Source organism: Rhipicephalus microplus, chromosome 1, assembly GCF_043290135.1.
Source record: "Rhipicephalus microplus isolate Deutch F79 chromosome 1, USDA_Rmic, whole genome shotgun sequence".
Taxonomy (NCBI): Eukaryota; Metazoa; Arthropoda; class Arachnida; order Ixodida; family Ixodidae; genus Rhipicephalus; species Rhipicephalus microplus.
In genome coordinates, this window is record NC_134700.1 from 108941173 (window position 1) to 108961166 (window position 19994).

At 47.8% G+C, this 19994-nt stretch overlaps 1 protein-coding gene across 1 annotated transcript; it reads left to right on the forward strand.

Annotated features, from left to right (window-relative positions):
• Positions 1-929: 929 nt before the first annotated feature.
• Positions 930-19173, forward strand: LOC142796430 (uncharacterized). Its single transcript, XM_075887031.1, has 4 exons — positions 930-1605; positions 3223-9583; positions 15888-16279; positions 17962-19173. The coding sequence occupies exons 2-4, from the start codon at positions 3385-3387 to the stop codon at positions 18235-18237; spliced, it is 6867 nt and encodes a 2288-aa protein (XP_075743146.1). The 5' UTR covers positions 930-1605; positions 3223-3384; the 3' UTR covers positions 18238-19173.
• The last annotated feature ends 821 nt before the right edge of the window (positions 19174-19994 follow it).

A 19994-nucleotide genomic window follows, 5' to 3' on the forward strand; every position in this document is an offset into this window, starting at 1 on the left:
CACCACTGTCTGGTGGTCGATAAAAACAACGAAACACGACAGTATTTCCCTTCGGTAAAAAACACGGCACCAAACTGCCTCAGCAGAATTGTGGAAAGAAACTTCCTCGCTAGTCCGCTCGTTCGCTACAAGAATAAATACGCCCCACCATGGCGATTTTTATCTTTCCTTGATCTTTCCTATAAGCAGTGAAGCCATGTGGGAAGATCTCAGTATCAGGTATCGCACTGTCCAGCCAAGATTCTGTACCCATAATAATTTTTGCTTGACTAGTTGCCACAAGGGACGCAAAGACGTCCACTTTATTATTAATACTTCGACAGTTCACAAGAAGTAGCGGTATGCGCCCGCACGTGTTTGAAGTATCCATTCTCCCAGTTCTGCGATGACTGACGTCACGTCAGTCGGCTTCTTGTGATCGCGCATGTGCATGCAGTGGGACAGGTTGGTTCATTTCACTGTCCCACACGAGCGTCTTTCCGTTGATAACAAGCTTATCATAGTTAAGGCGCACTCGGCATCCCTTGCTATCTCTCTTTTCCCTGGCATAATTCCAAAAAAGGCGTCGTTTTTCGCGAACAGCATGACTGAAGTCTTCGGATACACTAAAAGAGGTGTTCTTAAATTTGTGAGCATTACGCATAACACTTTCCCTGGTTTTCCACCCCGAGAAGGTGGCGACGATAGGCATAATTCGCCCCTCTGTGAAGGACCCCAGCCGATGAGCTCTTTCTATCGGAATGTTACTAAGCTTGAGCACGTTACTGCAAATACCTTCAACCAGGCTCTCAGATTTCTCCCATGTTTCTTTGCGCTCATTGTCTGGCACACCAAAGAAAACTAAGTTTAACCGGTGGCTCCTGTTTTCGAGATCGTCAAGCTTAGCCTCTTTCTTTCGGATATTTCAACAATCCTAATGCGCTCCTCGATTACATTTGATTTTGGTATCACGCTGTCTATTTTCTGTTTCAGGTCGGCTTGCTTCGCCACTATCTCTGCAAGTTTAGTAAGCATGTTTTTCTGACTACTTTGTACATCCAAAAGGATCTTCTCAATGTTCGCCATCTGCTCTTTTTCGGTTGAGTTCATAGGGCCTGGGTTTACTCTACATCCTCTGAGAGTAGCAATAGAGCCTCCCCCAACAAAGAACAATCATTGCAGATTAGCACACAAACAGAGTCAACCAAGTATTTGCAAACAGTGTCAATGCACAAGCACAACTTCTGTCTATCAATGGGGCACAACACTCTTACAAGCATCACATTACTCGTGCGATAACATTTTGCGTAATTCAAATAACAAACCTGATACATGAAGCAACGTAAGTTCGTGCCCAGAAGAAGAGTGCCGCACCCCAGTTGACGGCTGCCGAGATGCTCCCTTTTATCGGCCTCGTAAGGCGGATCCGGAAGCGCTCCCCGCCACGCAGTCATGTGGCCTGTCCGCAGTTCAAGCACGGTATCCGGCGTGTCAGCTCGCATCAGTGGATGTCAAGGAAGGGCGCCGTAGCTGCCATCCAGGGCTGTGGGGTAGACTCAGCCGCCGCTCCGCCGATGAACACCACAGCAACAAGGATACCGGGCAGCTCCTGATACATGAAGCAACGTAAGTTCGGGAGGGAGGGAGGCAAGGATTGCGAAAGCAACCGCAATATTGTGGAATTGTGGAATATTCGTGTCCCACGAGCCTTTGGAAGGTTGGGGAATGAAATTTTTCTCCACTTTTTAGCTTGTTTTGTCACTCTAGTTATTTCTTCCTCGGTCCTTTTTCAATTTTCCACATGGTTTTGACTGGATTACGCCAATCACACTTTATTTCGTCATGAATGCGCTTGATGAACAAGGCTACTCCTATGCCCGAGCGCACGCTCTGACCGACCAGCAGATATGCCGAAAGACAGATGCAGATGTACATTTGCGTCCTAAGGAACGCTACTGGTTCAGAGCGTAGCCGTATCCCGCTCCTATATGCGTACCAGCCTAACCGCCGAATGACGGGCTCTCTGGACCGACTGTATAGGCATAGCTCCAATCCCGTTGTGTGAGCTGACGTGCCGGATAGCTATCCTATTCGTGATTTCGCTTCCGTTACGCCAAGCGACGACTGCAGCATGTCAAGGCATACGGCTGCCCGTGCCCTACAGTGCTCCGCACTTATTAAATAATAAAAAGTCTTCGAGTGAAAATCGCACAAGGCCTTCTGCGTGGCAGTCACGTGTTTGACAGCACAAATATGCTATTGATCGTAACTGATTGCGGTAAGAAAGAAAAAAAACACAAGCAGCACTCTAAATAAGAAACTTCGTAACAGAGCCATATCGGTGAATAATATATTTCTGGTGTTATAGGGTTTAGCACTTTTTGTTGTTTTGTTATTTATTTTGCTAGAGAACACAATGCGCAAACTGTGCGTGCTTGGAAGAAGTTCACATGTACATGATATTATATGTATAAGCACGGCGTTCAGAGAACGCGCCTTCTGGCGTGTTTTCGGTACGATTATTTTGTGTTGCCAAGGTACGGTTATTTGTGGTCACTGCACACACATAGGAAAGAACAGTAAGGTGACTTTACATGTAAAACAGCGCATATGCGTGCATTACTGACAGCTTGTTATATCGCCGCGCGTCACTTCATACATTGTTTTTAACAATCTAAATCCGTTCTTGTCAATAATGAAAACAGCAAATGTCACTTGCAACCTATAAATATTGAAACTCCTACCAGTCAAGCACAATTATTTAGTTTCGGATCAATATCACTAAAGGCAATGCGTGATGCAAAGAGATTAGTCCGAAAGATAGTTCTCTATAATTTTCAGTCATGCTTCGTGAAGCATCCGCATGCATTGCAGCGTTTTGCAACAACAGTCATTAGAGTTTCAGGCGCCAAAACCACAGTACGAATATGAGAGACACCATAGTGAAGCACTTCAGAAACTTTGACTGCTTGGGGTTCTTTATGGGCACCTAAATCCGCGTACACTGCAAAAAAGCGTCTTGGGGCAACGCCACGGTTACTAACAGCATATCAAGTTTGTTAGAAACGCACTGTTAATATATGTGTGCAAACTTGTGACCATGAATCGCTTATTTGAATTGAGCAGGAAGTAATATGAGTGAACATGGATTGGTGATGTACCTTCATGTACTCACATAGTTTCTTGGAGTAGGTTAATGTTTGGGTAGGCAAATTGGTCTCATTGCACACCTCATGTTTGCAGGTGGGGCGTTTCCTGGGTGATGTGGCTTGCTTTTCATCAAGGACCCCATTCCCGCCATGGTCAGCTGGTAATACATCTTACGATGCGCCGGCCTTCAACCAAAGCCAATTCATAAGCCCTGCGACGTCACCCACAAGCAGCAGTGACAGCGTGCGTTTGCGCATGAATGTACACCTCTCGGCGTCCGATAGGAACGAAGCCACAAACCGACCAATCTATCACTCTTCATCTACAATGGACTCTACGCTGAGCTACGACAGCTTCACCCAGAAGCCCAGCATAGACGATTTCTCTGTACGAAAGCCTGCAAGCGTGGAGGTCTCCGTAGACTCTAGGCGCTCTAATATGGCCAGTGCATTCACCTCAACAATTCGTGCAGTGTTTGGAAGTATGCTTAACCGAAAAAGAAACCGTGATATCACGATTGAAACTACATTTATTAAGGGCCAAGGCAAGAGTTCCGCTGAGGCAGGCAGAAGCAGCATCGTAGGGAGCCAGCCGCCTCCACCGCCACCTCCACCGCCACCTCCACCGCCACCTCCACCTCAACCACCTGAAAAACAGGTTTTGAAACCACTGTCGAAGGCTGAATCGAATAAAACTCCTACCACCCAGGGCCTGGCTGACAAGCCTTCTGGTGATAGCATGACGGTTTCCAAACCAGTAGCATGGACGTCAGCGCATCGTGTACCGGGACAGGATCTTCCTGTACCGACCATAAAACGCCGAAAATCTAGCGCACACGTCCCAGGGCACACGGCATCCGGTTCAAAAAGCTCCGACGTGGCTCTCCAGGGCGCAGATATTTCTGCTGCATCTATACCTTGCTCAACCGTTGATGATGTGACCACACCTGACAAACTCGTTTCCGCCTCCGCCGGACCAGCCCCGAATACTGTCATTGATATTGTGCCCTCACAGAATGCGCCTGGTCAGCACTGGGGGGTTGAAGGACAGCATTCTCCCAGGCCGAAGGTATCAGGCTTGTGTGTACCTGTAGACACTGCAGGTAGCCTAGTTACTTCCAGTTTGGCAACTTCCGGACCAACGGCGGCTGCAGCGGCTGTAGCCTCTCTGTCTCAGCGTAGAAAGTCTAGTTCTGCCACGTCTGCTGTGCCACCAACTGGCAGAGCTAGCTCACGACGTAGGTCATCTGTTTCTGCACCATCCACAGCTGCCCCAACAAAACCTGCATCGCTGGCTTTTGCCACGCCTCACAGCAGAAAGTCTAGTTCTGCCTCATCTGGCCCTGCCCCTCCAGCCCCCGTACAGTCTGCTCCTGCTGTTCCTAGTCACAAACTGTCTGTGCCTACAACATCTGGCTGTGTACAAACAGCCCCCACTTCATTTAGTTCTGCTATGTCTAGCCGTAGACAGTCTATCTCGACCACATCCAGCATCATTCCACTACCTCACGCACCATCTGCTATTACTAACCGCAGACAGTCTGTTTCCACAATATCTGGTTCTGGTCCACCTGTCCTCCCTCCAGCAGCTACCACACAATCTAAACGTAAACAGTCGGTTCCCGTGGCCTCTGGCCCTGACCGAGTTGCCGTCACACCTGATTCTGCCGTGTCACGAAGCAGGCAGTCCATATCTGCTTCATCTGGTCCTGCTTCATCGATTGTCTCACCCTGCGATGCTATTGTGCCTTACCACATGCAATCAGCTTTAGCGCCAACAGACCCTAACCAGTCACTGCAAACACCCACCGCGCAAGCTCAAACGGTCAGCACTATGCCCATCACCACTGTCTCTTCAAATTTGACAATAAAAGAGGAACCTCCAAGTAAAAATAACAATCACGGACCACTTACAACTGTGCCGGTAGAACACATTGTGGCTCTTAATAAAGTCCTACGAGACGTTCCACGGGCATGGCTGCAATTAATAAGGGGCGAGGTAGGGTTAAAAAATGCTGGAGCAAACCATCAAGCGTCAGTGGTAGGAGCGAGCCTGCTGAAACCACAACGCACTTCCGCAGAAACGCTGGTGGCACTAACTCAACCAGCTGTAGGTCCTCAAGCCAATGTACTGGCTTTAACGGGTGATGTCATAAAGCCTGCTATTGTCCACACAACTGCTAATAGTGGTGGAAGAGGTCTCATTTGCCCATCAACAATAAGCACTGCAGTGCTGACCGAATTGGCTAATGTGCACGGGGAACTAGCTCACAATGATGCCGGAGTTTCAGAAGCCCGATCTTTCACGGTTACTAGGACTTCTGCAGGTCAAGTGAAGGATCCCGGAGTAACAGCGTCAATGCGACGTGTGTCGGTAGCTAGAATACCTACGCCTGTGGGAAAACTGGATGCTACGAAATCATGCACAGAGAAAATATTTACCCAACATGGCCTGCAACCTTTATCCGCAACAAAAGCCGCCTCTTCAGCATCTGTATCACTGCCACCAGCGGCTTCCCAAAGGCGGAAGTCGTCCTTGTCGGCTACATCAAATGCACGGGCAGGAATCGGTAATACGTCAACTGTAGTGCATGCAAGCACGAAGCCGATGTCGGCTTCCAAAACAGGGCCACTGGACGCGGGAACTCCTAGTCGCCAGCCGTCTGCCAGTAGCGTTGGAAAAGCTCCGCCCAAGTGGGAAATGACTCGAAGGCTATCAAGTAACAGCTCGCTTCCTGTCGTAGCGGACAGGCGTGGGTCCAGTGGCATTGCGGGGAAGCAACATGTCACTTCGAACGCCGTGGTTCTTCCGGCTAAAAGACGCGCGTCAGAGCCTTATGCACCCTCACCCGCAGTTGCACCTCCGGTTAGGTCCTCGTCATTTCCTTCCGCCATTCTAGGACAAAAATCACAAGTTCCCATAACACCCACTGTGGCTCTCGATGACTGTAATATAAGCGGTGTTCCTATTGTACACCAGTTGCCCGAGCAGAGACATGCTGCACTGCCACCTCTTCAAGTAACAGCTGTCGGCAATCAGCACACCATTGTCACATCCGGCCTAGAAATAACAATTCGTCCGACATCACCCACCTCCTTGCAAGCATGGTCTAGTAAAGAAGGTCTTGTGCTTCCGGGAGTAGTTTCTGAAGTGGACCGCTTACAAGAAGCTGGTGCTGATACGCTGTACCAGGTGCACGAGAATGTACTTCAGGCGATTTCCCCTCTTAAAACTTTGTTAACGGAAGTGGCACATACGCAGGGGAAGAAAACCAGAAGCACGAACTGCGTACCCACTTCGGGAACCGACAAGGCCCAAGAGACGAAAGAGATATCTTCTACCACAAATGAACAAGGCACCGTGGCTGTGCCTTTACAAGAACAAGACCATTCTGAAACGGGTGGCGTGTTTTCTGACTTTGAAGCTACCCCTGTCGTTGGCACTGATGCTCCCAAAAGAAGGTCAATTGTACCACCGCGAGCAAATGCAGCTGCACCGTTACCCAGCACACCTATGAACTTGGACAGGTTGAATCGGTCAGCCGCGGCACCGAGCGCTGCGGCACCTTCAGCTGCGGCACCCAGGTTTATTCCCCATCCTGATTACATAGGGCGTCCTTCAAATGCCCCAGGCAGTGTTCCTATGACGCCTCTAGTATACCCACGTGGCGTTAACGTTAGTGTGAGTGTACATTTGCGTGGGCGTCCAGAACAGACACCACTGCATCCACGCATTCCAAGTTCGCGCTTAGCACAACTGCGAGGTCCTCGCAATACTCCTGTTGAGCAGACAATTACGCAATACGCTCAAATTAAGCGTTTGAGTATGACCACGCCTAAAGGGCCTGTGTCAATGAAACGTAGCAATCAGCTCAGCTGCGAAGGCGTGGGTGTACAAGGATGTCGAGGCGAGGGTGAATATATATCGGTAACGTCGCCACAGAAACCTGAACAACGAACGAATGGTGGTGAAGACGGAACAGCGAAGTTCGAGGACCATCTGGCTGGACACCAAGCGAAGAAAGCAAAAAAGAGCGATTTCAATACACTGAGAACATGGATACAAGAGGTCCGCAACAAAAATAAGATAGTGACTACTAATGAAACAGCCACCTTGAAGCACAATGCTGCGCCAGCTGCGGAAAAACAGAAGAAAAGAAGAAGGAGAGGTATAGAATTCCCCACGCTGGTAGCTTCATCAAAGGAAGCTGCTCTGAAGGCCACTGAGCAGGTGAAATCAGAGGTAGTCTGGTCGGATGCCAAACTAGAGGTTCCCGGCAGTGGCATTGGTGCAGCAGAGAGGGAATCGTGGAAGCAAGAAAAGCCCTCAAAACAAACGAAGCCAGCAGGGCAAGAAGCAGAGTCTCATATCAAACGAGATGAACCGAATAGAATGTATCAGTCCAGGAAGCCTGAGCTATGTGGAGTTTATGCTCATGATGCGCTGGTGCAGTCGGAGCCTACTGATTTAAGTGAAGTACATGTGGTATTCAGATCTCCAGTTGAGCTGTTATCTCAACCCACAACTAGTGTAGTTGACGAAGCGCCCCAATGTCTTCGGGCTTCCACCACGGTTGTCGCGGAGAGCACGAAACGCACCTTCTCTACGAATTCCCGCCTTTCATCGGCACAAGTGACGGCAGTAACTTCTACTGCACCTGCCCAAAAAAACCTGACGTCTACAATTGCAAGAAATTCAGAAGAGGCATTAGGGCGCTCCACGTGTGGCACTTTAAACAAGAAAGAAAACGGAGCAGCTGAGGAAGAAAATGAATCAGAAAATCACGCACTTCAAATGACTGCCGAGAAAGAAGGCCATTGCAGTAGCGAGCAGGACCTAGAAGCGCTGGAGGTTGCGGAATGCCACGAAGAAGAGTCTGAGAATAGCGACCGCTTCGTGAATCGAGAAGAGTCGAGTGAGCCTCGCGTCGCACCAGTGTTGGCTGAAGAAGGACCGCCTTGGTCCATCCTTGGATGCACCTTGGGTCTTGTTGGCGCTCTTCCAATGCTGCTGTTAGCCCTTATCTACTCACTGACCACATATGTGCCTTTGCCAGTGACGACCCAAACCTCACCATTACCATCTACTGCGCGAGATATCATTTACTGCTCTTCTCAGTATTGCGACCGCGAAGCAGATTACTTGAAGTCGTTACTCGGGGCAAATGGCAAACGCGCTTGCGAGAATTTTTACGAATATGTTTGTGGAGGGTGGACCCAGGCGCATATCCTGTACAGCACGGCGGGCGCGGGTGCTGTGGTTTCCAGTGACACCATAATCCAAGATAAACTCGATAATGATCTGTTGTCGTTACTCGCTTCCAGCAACTCGGACGACTTACGTGTCGCGGCTGCCGTCTACGAGGCGTGTATTGATCGCAAGAAGGCCGACACAGCACCCAACGACGTCAAGGAACTGTTCAAGAGCTGGACAATACGCGAATGGCCTCGTGACTCGAATGGAGCGGCGAAAGACGTTTGGAACTTCGCCGCAGAGCTCGTTCGTGACTTAGGCCTCAGCACTATATTGGAGGTAGGTTTAGCCGCGGGTCACCAGTTTTCTAACAGTGTGATCATTGAGCTTCGAAAGCCTACGCGCTTATTCTCCTGCAGCGGTCCCCCACGACCAGCGGTCATATCGCTTTTTCGGGCCGCGCTGCGCGACATATCATTCGAGTTTACGGAAGCACCCAAATCTGAGATTCTCGAAGAAATTACGAATGTTTTCATGCGGCTGGGATCAAGTCTTGCATGCCGCAGCATAGTTGATTTTGGCGGAACGAAATTTGATGAACCATCAGCTGTTGCTTTAAACCTGTCGGTATTGGACGCTGATATTACCCATTTTCTGGACACGGCTTTCGGTGGAGCTATCAAGTTAAAACCTACCACGCTGGTCACACTGAGGGAACCAGAATACCTGCTTGGTGAATTGACAAGAGTAATGCCGGCATTTCCTTGCCGCGCACTCATAAATTATATGGGATTCTTGGTCGTGGTTCACCTGTCAGCCTTCCTACCAGAACGGCTCGTGCATCTCCGGCAACTGTTCGTCAAAGAGATGCGTGGGCGGACACTACCAGACGTTTCGAATTCGACCATGCTTTGCGCATTGGCGGTGGAGCATATCATGCCCGCCTGCTTCAACAAGCTTTCGGCAGCAGTTTTCAGGCACGCCGAGTATGATGCGCGCGTGCCAGAGAAGATGTCGCAGCTTGAGGACGCATTTGCGCGCAACATCGGTCACCTGGGATGGATGAGCGAAGGACGCATAATAACTAACCGTTACAAAATCAAGCGTCAACGAGCCTCTCAGCTGGGTCCCTCGACATATTTGAATACTAATGACTCTTGTGCATCCCCGGACATGTCTTGGCGCACCGACAGTCCTGTAGAGTTCTATCGAGTGGTGTCCCGGGCTCAACGCCAGGCCACATGTCAGCACATCATTGCGGGTGAGCTTTACTGTATACACATTCTAATGCCGGTTCGCGGGTTGAAAGTGTGGACATTGGTCAATCACGCTGATAGCTTTAGCACAACTTTATACGAGTGCAATCACCATGCCTTGTCACAACTATGTAACTTTTGCCTTTCTAGCATGATTTACTGTACCAAGGTCATAAGCGTAGCGAGCGCACTTTGTTATTAGTCTCACGCGTACAACCTTGTTGGCAGCTGCTTTCGACCCTTTTCCACCCTGAGGCTCGCTGTTTTGCTCGAGCATACCAAGGATCTGTATTTTTCTGTGAAAGCTGCTACGAGATCACTACTCGTGCCATGCAAGGTGCCGTGGTTGTCCACTGCCACCGCCCGTGTCTGTAACCATTTCGCACAAAATAAGCAAAAAAAACCTAGTACAAAGGACACAGTGGGACTCAAACCGGGGTCCACTACGCGCAAGCCCAGTATCTAACACTGATCCACGCCTATGCCTGGGACTTGTTCGCTAACTTGCCTTAGGCCAGCTTAATGCCGGTAAAAGAATCGCGTTAACGTGAGTAATAAGGCGTTTTAGAACACCAAAAGTACAACCAGGCGTCGCACTATGCGAATAGTGTAACGAGTGGGTTATGCAATGCTTGAACCCATTACTAAAGCTTGCTTTTGTTCAGCTATTAACTGTGGTGCGTACCCACTTTAAGCATGAACAATCGTCGTTAGCCACTACATGAACAATAGGCACACAATTCCTCGCAATACTTTCGCACATAGCACGCTTCTCAGAAGAATGACAAAAAATAGCATAGTGAATGCCGGCCTACTACTCAAATTTTTATGAATACCGTAGTGGGCATCAAGGAAGAGTGCTTGCAGCAGTTACCCAATGAGTGTCACAGCGAAAGCTTCAAGAGAGCCTTTCTAGATACTTTTTTCTGTGAACACTCTAGGTAGAACTACTTCAGGTGCGATTCCATGGCACTCGCTATATATTCATAAATTGTGATAATTTCTGAGAATAATGGAAGCACCCGCTACGCCATTATTCGTTTCTCGGAAAAGCGTGATACTTAATATACACATTTCAGACATCATCTGGAGTTTGATGATGTTGCAGCTGATAATGTTAAAGAATTATGGCTTAGCCTTCTGTAAGAAGTTGGCAGCATTCGATGACACAGTTTGTAGGCGTTTCACATTGTGTGACGTCTGGTTGTCACTTTATGGTTCTACAACGCTTTCTGACACATCTAAACGTGATTGATTTCTTGACATGAAACACATATAGGTTCCGTTTGCCAAAGATTTTCAAGAACCGGTGCGTGGATCAGCGGCAGAACACAGGGCTGCCAAGCAGGGGAACCGGGTTCGAACCCGATTCTTTCCTAGATATTCTTACAGAGAAAGCTGTCATGAGATCAAAAGGGCCAATTATAGCAGCGCCGCTGGTGTTGCTAACCGGTATCTCGCAAAGTAAGAAAAAAGAAATCAATAAATACCCACCATAAAGTAAGTTTCAAACGGGACCCTCTGCGTGAGAGCCCAGTATTTTACATCAGAGCCGCCCGCGTGCTGGAAACTCCATTGCAATCTCACCTTATGCATTCTTCATGTCGGTTATAGATTCACGCTAATACGTGTAATTAAGCGTTGCAGAAGAGAAAAGTAACAAATAGGCGTCACACAATACAAATTGCGTAACATAGTTCTGCGTTGTCGTCAGCCGCAGCAGCAACCAAGTGAACAAAATGCCTTAAAAGTGAGTAGTGAGTACCATGCTTCTAGGAACAATGACAAATACTAACGGATTAGCGCGTCATTTACTACTTAACGAAAATTGTTTTATCTTGTAGTGGGTGCCGTGCAAGTGTGCCTGAAGTTTGTATAAAAGTGTTTAAACAAGACGCTAGAAGGGCCACCCTTCCAGCTCTCGCTGTGACAATGCTGTGCGTTCTTCGCAGGCTTTGTGGTTTTTTGTTTTGTTTTTTTCTAGTTTACCTGATAGCGGCTATCAACACCAGCGGTGGCAGCGGACAACTGCGGCGTAGAAAACGTCTATTACTCTGATATCCTAACAGATTTACCTGCAAAAATCACCAATAAACGCAGCTTTATTAACGCTAGGGGAACAAATGAGTAAACTGAATTTCCGCGAATACTTCCACGCCGGCGCCGCTCATCGCTAGCCGCGCTGGTCCACACGCCACTCCCGCGCACACACCTTAAACAAGTAGGCGCAGTGGTCCTCACTGCTAGATCTAATCACCACCGGTGCGAACATGGGTGATGGCGATGATCGAGTGGTTATCTAAGGTTGCCTACAAACATCAATGTAGTTTTTTACGTTATATTACGAAACTAAAATACAACTTGGGCCATACTAATAAAAACTGACCTAATATGCAGACGTCGTAGCATGGAAGGATAACATAATATTGAGCACAGTATCTTGCATTTTGTGTGCTTCAGGTAAGCATTACTTGATAGTTAGAAAAGATAACTATAGTTACCATCGCTGAAAGCAAGCGCAGCAATTATTTAGAAAACTGCTTGCAAAAGGCAATGAGAATGATGTATAAGTGATTGCAAAAAAGGATTACATAAGTGATTACTGATTGCATAACTCAACGTGAAGCAGACCGACGCAAACTCACCAGAAAAACGGGAAACTTCTGCTGCAAGTATATTCATGCGTTGCCTTAATACTATAGGCAGAGCCATAGCTAAAACTAAGAAAAAAGACATAAATCATATCTTATTGCTGATTTCAAGAGATGGTCGTGAAATGATAGAAGGTAAAGATGTCAAAACTGTGTATCTAGTTTCAAGGCTGATGGAACACACTCGCTAAAAAGCTGTAAACTATGTATTCGAAGGCCGGGATCAACATATATTTCTATCCATGGTTGTCACATACATAAAATAAAAGCAATGTTTCGTCCAGGTGTTCTGTGTATATTATACACGTATACTTCGAAGGGGTATCAGTCAGTCAGTCAGTCAAGAACTTTATTAAAGGTCCTGAGGAGTTTAAGCCACCAGGGTGTCCACGAGGCACATCCCCGCAGCCGCTACTGAAGGCGACACCCGAGTCGGGGTGGGAACGTGGTGGCGTTCCGCCAGTTCTTGAGCTCTCTGGACTGCCTTTTGTTGATTTGGGAGATTGGGGCTCCTGTGTGCCTCCTTCCGGTCGGACTCACTGGCGAGAGGTCCCCGAGGTAACGCGGGACATTGCCAGAGCATGTGTTCGAGGGAACAGTACATTCCTGAGCAGTCTGGGCATTGTGAATCTATGTCAAAGTTGTAACGGCTGAGTCGGCTCCGTGATGCGTACGATCTCGTTTGTAGCATGCGAAAGGCTACCTCGTGCGGGCATTTGAGCTTTGCATATGGCAAAGGGTATTGGCTTAAGTCGTTTCGGTAGTCGGAGGTAATTTCGTGGAAGGTGAGTAAAGAGCCATTAAACTTTACGTCTGGGCCAAGCTCTTCGGAGGCTGATTGATCGTCATGGTGGGTAAGTTCTCACGCTCGATCATGAGCCATTTTGTTGAGTTTGGGTTGCTGTGTGTGAACGTGTTTGCCCATGTGGCCAGGAAACCAAGCGTGGTAGTGCAAGGTCATGCATTTGCGTGTTTGTAGAATGTGGGCTGCTTCTCGAGCGATGTTACCACTTTCGTAAGCTCGAATGGTGGCGCGAGAGTTTGTGAACACATGGGTGTGTGAGAAGTTGATCATCGCTAGAGCTATAGCAACCTGCTCCGCTATGGCGCTCATTGCTAGCTTAACCGAGCCGGCTGAGCGTAGGACTCCGTCGCCATCTACTACCACGAGTGTGATGGTGGAGGAGGTATTGTTCTGCGCCGCATCGACGAAAATGGTAGAGCTGCGATTAGCAGCGGTACGGTCGAGGACTGCGCGAGCGCGGGCCAGGTGTCTGCCTTTGTTATGTTGCGGGTGAACATTTCGCGGAAATGGGGTTGCTATATAGGTAGCACGGACAGCTCTGAAGAGGGTTACTGCGCGTTCAAGGTAGGGATGTGGGGCCATGCCAGCCTCACTTAGAAATCGGCGGCCTGCCTTGGAGGAGGAAAGGCGGATTACTTAGGCCGTGGTCTGGGCCTCGATCACTTCATCGATGTTGTTGTGCATGCCTAGTTGGTCGAGACGGGAAGTACTCGTGTTTTGAGGTAAACCAAAGACTTGTTTAATGCTTTTGTGCATGAGTGTGTTTAGTTTCATCTTTTTCACCTCAGTCCAGTTGTGGGCAGAGGCGACGTAATTGATGTGGCTCATCAAGAACGCGTGGTATATGCGAGGAATGTTGGCCTCTTTAAGGCCTCGCGTGTGACCCGAGACTCGCCGAATGAGTCGGAGCATGTTTTCCGCTTTTGCTTTGATGTGTGATATTATTCGTGCTTGGCAGCCAGTGGCCTCGACTAGGAGGCCGAGAATACGTATGGAGTCCACGCGGGTGTTCGTTGCCCTTCTTTGACCTGTAGCGCTATGGGTAGCTCATATAAGGGCGTTAAATTACGAACGCATTGGCGAGATGGCCAATATAGTAGCAACTCTAATTTCGTGGGTGACAGTCGCAGTCCATTGTTTTTGAGGTATGCTTCTGTGGTATCGAGAGTGGTTTGAAGGGCCTGCTATAACTTTGACAAGGAGCCTCTCGGGCACCAGATAGTGATGTCATCTGCGTATGTAGCATGGTTTATGTTAGGTATGCCATGGAGTTAGTCAGACAGTCCCTTTAGTACTATATTAAAAAGGAGTAAAGAACTGACTGTCCCTTGTTGTGCCCCGTTGGAACCTAATGTGTTAGAGTCGGATGTAAATAGCCATATTAGAAGCGGAGCTTTTCGTTCTTGTAGAAATGAACGATTGTATGCCTGGGATCTTTTTTGAGTCAGAGGCTGGCAATGAATCCCAGTATGAAACGGTGGGAGCGAGGATGCTATGGACATCTCTCGTTTTTAGGTTGAAGATCTGTTTCTTCAGCAATAGCATGACGTCTTGTGTTGGGAAGTGTGAACAGAACCTGCCCATGTTAAAAGAGAGAGTTCAAGATCCTCTATGTAACGCGATACACGGTTAAGGATGGCATGTTCAGCTACTTTTTCTATACCCAAGGTTATTGAAATAGGACGTCGATTGTCGAAGTTTACTGGTTTACTTGACTTTGTGAGAAAGATTACCGAGGCTGTGCGGTGCGTCATTGTTCATGTACCTGGCCAGTTTCCCACATTTGGTGAATGCCATTTTTGAGTTGCGTGATGACTTGGTCGTCTCGATTCCGCAACAGGCGGTTGATTACCTTGTCAAGACCCGGGGCCGGTCGACTGCTGAGGTTTTGTAACGCTTCCCGAATTTCAGACTGTGAAGGGGTCGTCGAGATAGGGTATTGTTTCGCATTCGATTTGTGGGTAGTTGGTGGGCTGTGCAGTCTTTGGGGTACGTGTGGTTTGATGATCTCTTTAGGAAAGGATGATTTTGTTCCTTCCGTCTTTTTGTTGGAGTGTAGGAGATGGTCCATGACATGGCACTGGTTGTCTTTTGTTGCTGCTTTTTTCTTGAAATGGCTTGAAACGCAGTGTACTCTTGAGTGGATAGCTAATTGCCAGTGAATCTCAATGTGCTGCGTAGTGCTGCATAGGATCACTTTGCTATAGACACCGGCATGTGCGACGATTGCTCGACGTGCCACGTCAAAGGAGCAATCTCAAGAATAATTTTTTCTTTGCTGTGAACGAGCACAACAAAAACAACGAAAAACGGCAAGCAAATATCTTATTCTTTGCAAGGACTGAAGATTCATGGTTACAGAATGGCATATTTCATTACAGAGAGATCAACATTATTTACTGAAGCTCACACAAAACAACGCATTCCTGTATTTTCTATCATTGAAGGTAATACTTAGAGCCCACGAATTATACTATGTGAACTACCTTGCCTTTGGACAGAGTGTATCATATTTGCGTCTGAAAGAACTACCACGTAAAAGCCTCGTGCCCCAATTAAAGTGACTTCAATATGAAAATTTTAAGTGCCAGGTATTTTTAATAATCTTCAAATTACTTAACGAAAAGAATACCGCTTTGCTGGAGCAGCCCACGTTGCTAAATGGAAGCACTGTGGTGGTTAACGATTCCACAAGTTGTTCATTCTCGGGACATCCAGTGTCGGAACAAAAGTTACTGTTTGTGGCATGTGCAAAATGTTATCTTATCTTGGAAAATGCAGAAATGACTCTTCATTTGCTGACGTACAGAAATCGACACCGAAACGATTGCTCTCGCATATTTTCTTCCACAGGTCACATCGCTAGCAGCGATGACCCCTTGCAGCCGTCGTCAGTGCGTGCCACTTACGACCATTTGCTGGGTCGTGTGCAAGTTCCGACGGCACTGTTTAACACTTCCGTGCCGGGCAACAGCGCGGGCTTTTCGCTGCAGATGGCGCGTTACGCGGTGCGCTTTTACTACGCCCTACTGGAAGCCCTGTTTGTGGACGAACAAGGGCAGCCTGACGATGCCTCACGGCGCAAGGTCGAGACGCTGCTGCAGTGTTTCGAGTGGGACTTGCGGGAGCTGCCGCCAGCTCTCCGGAGTCCCATGATGCCGGGTCCTGCTATATCGCGGGGAAGGATCCTGCAGCAAACGGCAGCGTTGCAGTTGGCCTTCCGAGCCTTTCAGGAGCTGTGGCAGGTAACAGCATGTTTTGACGTTAAAAAGAAAGCGTTATTCGCATGCGGTCCTCGTTTATGTAAAAAAACATGGCATGCCTACTGCGGCAGCTGTTTAGAGCACGCCAAATAAGGGGCTTTAACATCATCCGACAGCTAACGGGAGCATTCCCGCATTGACTTCATCGATTGTAAAACTTAGTAACGAATCATAGCTGGCAGACGAGTATTTTATCTTTATTTTTTCACGTCTCGTGAAAAATTCAATTGTTAGCGCAGTGCACGTGTGCACTGCGCTAACAGTGTCTTTGTCTTGTCTCACGCGCTAATTAACGTACAGTCTGTATGTATCAACCAGCCCGCCTACAATCTGTGTTGCAAGCGCTGTTAGACTGGGCTGTTGCCTCCCACTCAATCCACTGGGCAATGAGCAATACATGTAGCTCGCCGTAGAGTAACATAAAAATAAGAGTGGTAACTCTGGCCAAAAGCAGCTGCGCTACGCTGCTTTATGCCGGCTGTAAGATGGCAGCACATCACTAACTGCTTTCAAGGAAACGCGTGTCTTAGTTATCTACCACACTATCTTTTTTACTGAATTATACGTCTACGTGTTTTGCGTCTGCAATTGTGGCTTTCAATAGCTCGCATCGCGGCTCTGAATACGTCTTTATTGCCTTCGATTGTATGGTGCGATATCGTCGAGTATCAATGGCATGAATCAGATGCGAGAGAAGTGCGCATGACGTCGACACGGCGGCGACGTCGTCACACTCTGTGTTCATGAGCATTTAAGGCAAGGAAGAAGTACGGATATGCGGGACAACGGGCCCAGCATGCGTTTAGGTCTTTACTTGTTTTGTCTGCTTCTCACCATGGCGGGAAAAGATGCTTTTTAGAGCACCGATGCCTGCCTGATGTCTGAGCTGTTGCGCTTCTCAGGGTCACCACCTCGGGGTACCTTCGGTAATTTTCCTCCACCAGGAGGAATGTCTGGCGATTGAGGTAGAGCGAGACCACTATGAGAGATTGCTAGGGACGTACAGGTAGAGCTGTGGAGGCTAAAGTTCCTCCAAGATTCACGTGGGTGAAGGCGCACTGTTCGCAGTGGTTGTTGAGAGAGGCAACGGGCGCTGATATGCCGGACCACCAAACCGACCCCTGAAGTTGGTGGTCCGATTACCTTCATGCAACTGCGCCAAGACTGCGGGCAGAAGGGACAATAAGATAACCATCTGGGGGCTTTTCATCAGGGTACCGTCACTGACAGATTTCAGAGATCCAGAGGTCTCTTATAGTCAGCCTTGCTGGCAGAAAGAGGTAAGGGCTTTGCGCGTTTCATCTGGCATTGGCGCCTGTCAGTCTTCGGGGCTGATTGGCAAGGCATCTGATATGCAGCAGACTACTTGTGCTGCAAAGCATTGGTGCCGTCACAACTACGTCGCATTACAGCAATGAGGAAGCAGGGCCATTGTAGCGGAACAATGCAATCGATACAAATGAAGCGTACATAAATATAAACATTTAAGGAAACAAAAACAAAGAGTCAAACATATCAGCTCCTGTGGTGTAGTCAATCATCAATGCACTGAGTTTTATGGCGGTACAAAACATGGGCTAGTATATATTGCGACGTCTCACAACAGAGCATTAAGCCGCATAAACAATTCACTAACGCGTTTTCGTAACCATGCTTGCGTGCAGGTTCGGCGAGCGTGGAACGTAGATTTAAGGTATCAGCGGCTGCCGGATCTATCAGCAGAAGCGTTGTTCTTTGTGTACTACGCTCTCGACAACTGCGAGAGCAGTGACCAGGTATACAAGGAGCAACACGGCCGGTGGCTACCCGCGGAGTACCGCGTGAATCTGCCGCTGCGACACGTGGTGGAGTTCGCACCACTTTTCAACTGTACGGCGGACACAAACATGGGACGAATGGGCATTGATCGCACGTGCACCGTTGTTAAACCCGACATATAGAGGACTTACGCGCCCGCAGAATCTTGAATGCTGCGCTTTGTTTGCTTGCCCAGAAGTATTTTCGTGAGCGTTTATGGCTGTTTGTGTATCTTCATACATATACATTATATGGTTGTTTGTACCGACCGCTTTTCCTATGACCGCTGCAATGCTTTCTTGATGAATACTTTACGTAGGCTCTGCTAATCTGCCCACATAGATTTAGAGAATAGTGTACTTTTTCCCGTCTAGATTTATTGTGTGAGCAACTTAGGCTAATTTTAAGAATTCCTGTCGTAGCTGAGAAACAGGCTTTGCTACCGGCTTTACATTTAACGTTACAAGTATAGTTACGTATTTCGACCTCGACTTATAGCTCTTCCATCACGTCGTTAAGTTCATTCATCAAGAAAACTTGGACAAATCAGTTCAATTTTGCTAACATACATTTCTTTTTTATCTCTTCAAGTGACATGAGTAAATTTAGCTCTCATATTTTAAATTCCGTTCACCCCAAGAAGACGAAAATAAAAAAAAATGGTTTGCCCGACGTACACAAACGTCTTTTTTTACAGCTGGAAAGGCCACATTAGTTAACCAGCAGGATGAGCAAGAAATGGAGCAGCAAACCCATTACGTGGTTCATTACAGTGAGGTGAATAAAACTGAGATACTCTTGTTCATTTTAACACAAGTTCCAGATGGTCATAAGCATTTTTTCTTGAACGTGCGCTGCTATAGAGTTCTTCAAATTCTCTGTGTGCGTGTCCTTTGGACACGACCATAAATTTGCTTGTTCAATAAAGTCCACCTGCACCTCTCAAGCAGGGTTTTCGATAGTCGATTAGTGTTGTAGCAGAAGGCCTCTGCTCTAAGTCTTTACTTCACCATGACAATTGAGCGGCATAGGTCCTTAGCAAAATAACTGAAGCCACATATACGAATCAATAACCAGCAGTTAAGGCCTCCAAAATTTACACATTAGTTAGAGAAAACTCACGGTCGGGACGGTAACCAATATCGAAAATCTCACACGTGGAGACCATCTGCATGCTGCAGATAACGATGCTCTCGCAGGTGCCTGCCTGTGCGAGCAGGTGTCAATAGTATGACTGATATTGGTGGTGCGGTCTAACGAAGGTCGTTGAAAATAAAAACAACAGTGAAACTTTTCAAGGAGAGCAATTTGATGGTGATGAAAGAGGGGGAATGTCTGCGTCAATGGCGTTGTCGAACGCTGAAGAACTTGATGGCTGAGACACAGGAGGGATTGTGGTCATGTGAAAACATAGGGTGTCACCGGGAAGACCAAGATCATCGTCGTAGTTGACAGGTGACTAGTTTCACGGTGGAGTGAGGCAATGGGGCAATTGCAGTGGTTTGTTACCAGCACTATGGCTGATTCAGACGCATTTGTGAAAACGGCAAATGGGAGAACTATGCCCTTGCGTCCAGTGAACACTGCAGATTGAGTAATAATCTCTGGTACGTGTCAGGTTGAGCAGCACACGAGCGGGTAATGGGGACGAAAGCTTTCGGCGGAAAGTTTGTGTCGTCATCAATGATCAGCTCCTAATGCAGAAGAGAACAGTATGGTGATGATTATTCACCTGTTGGCACATTACCGCAACCACTCCTGCGTCTTAGCCATAAAGTTCATCCGCGAATAGTTGATTAAGATGGATGAAGTTTGTGCTCACAGTTAGAGGACATAGTCTGCTTGAGACGAGAGGAAGCAGGTTTAACAAAAAGTAGGCTAAGAAAACCTATGCCTGCTT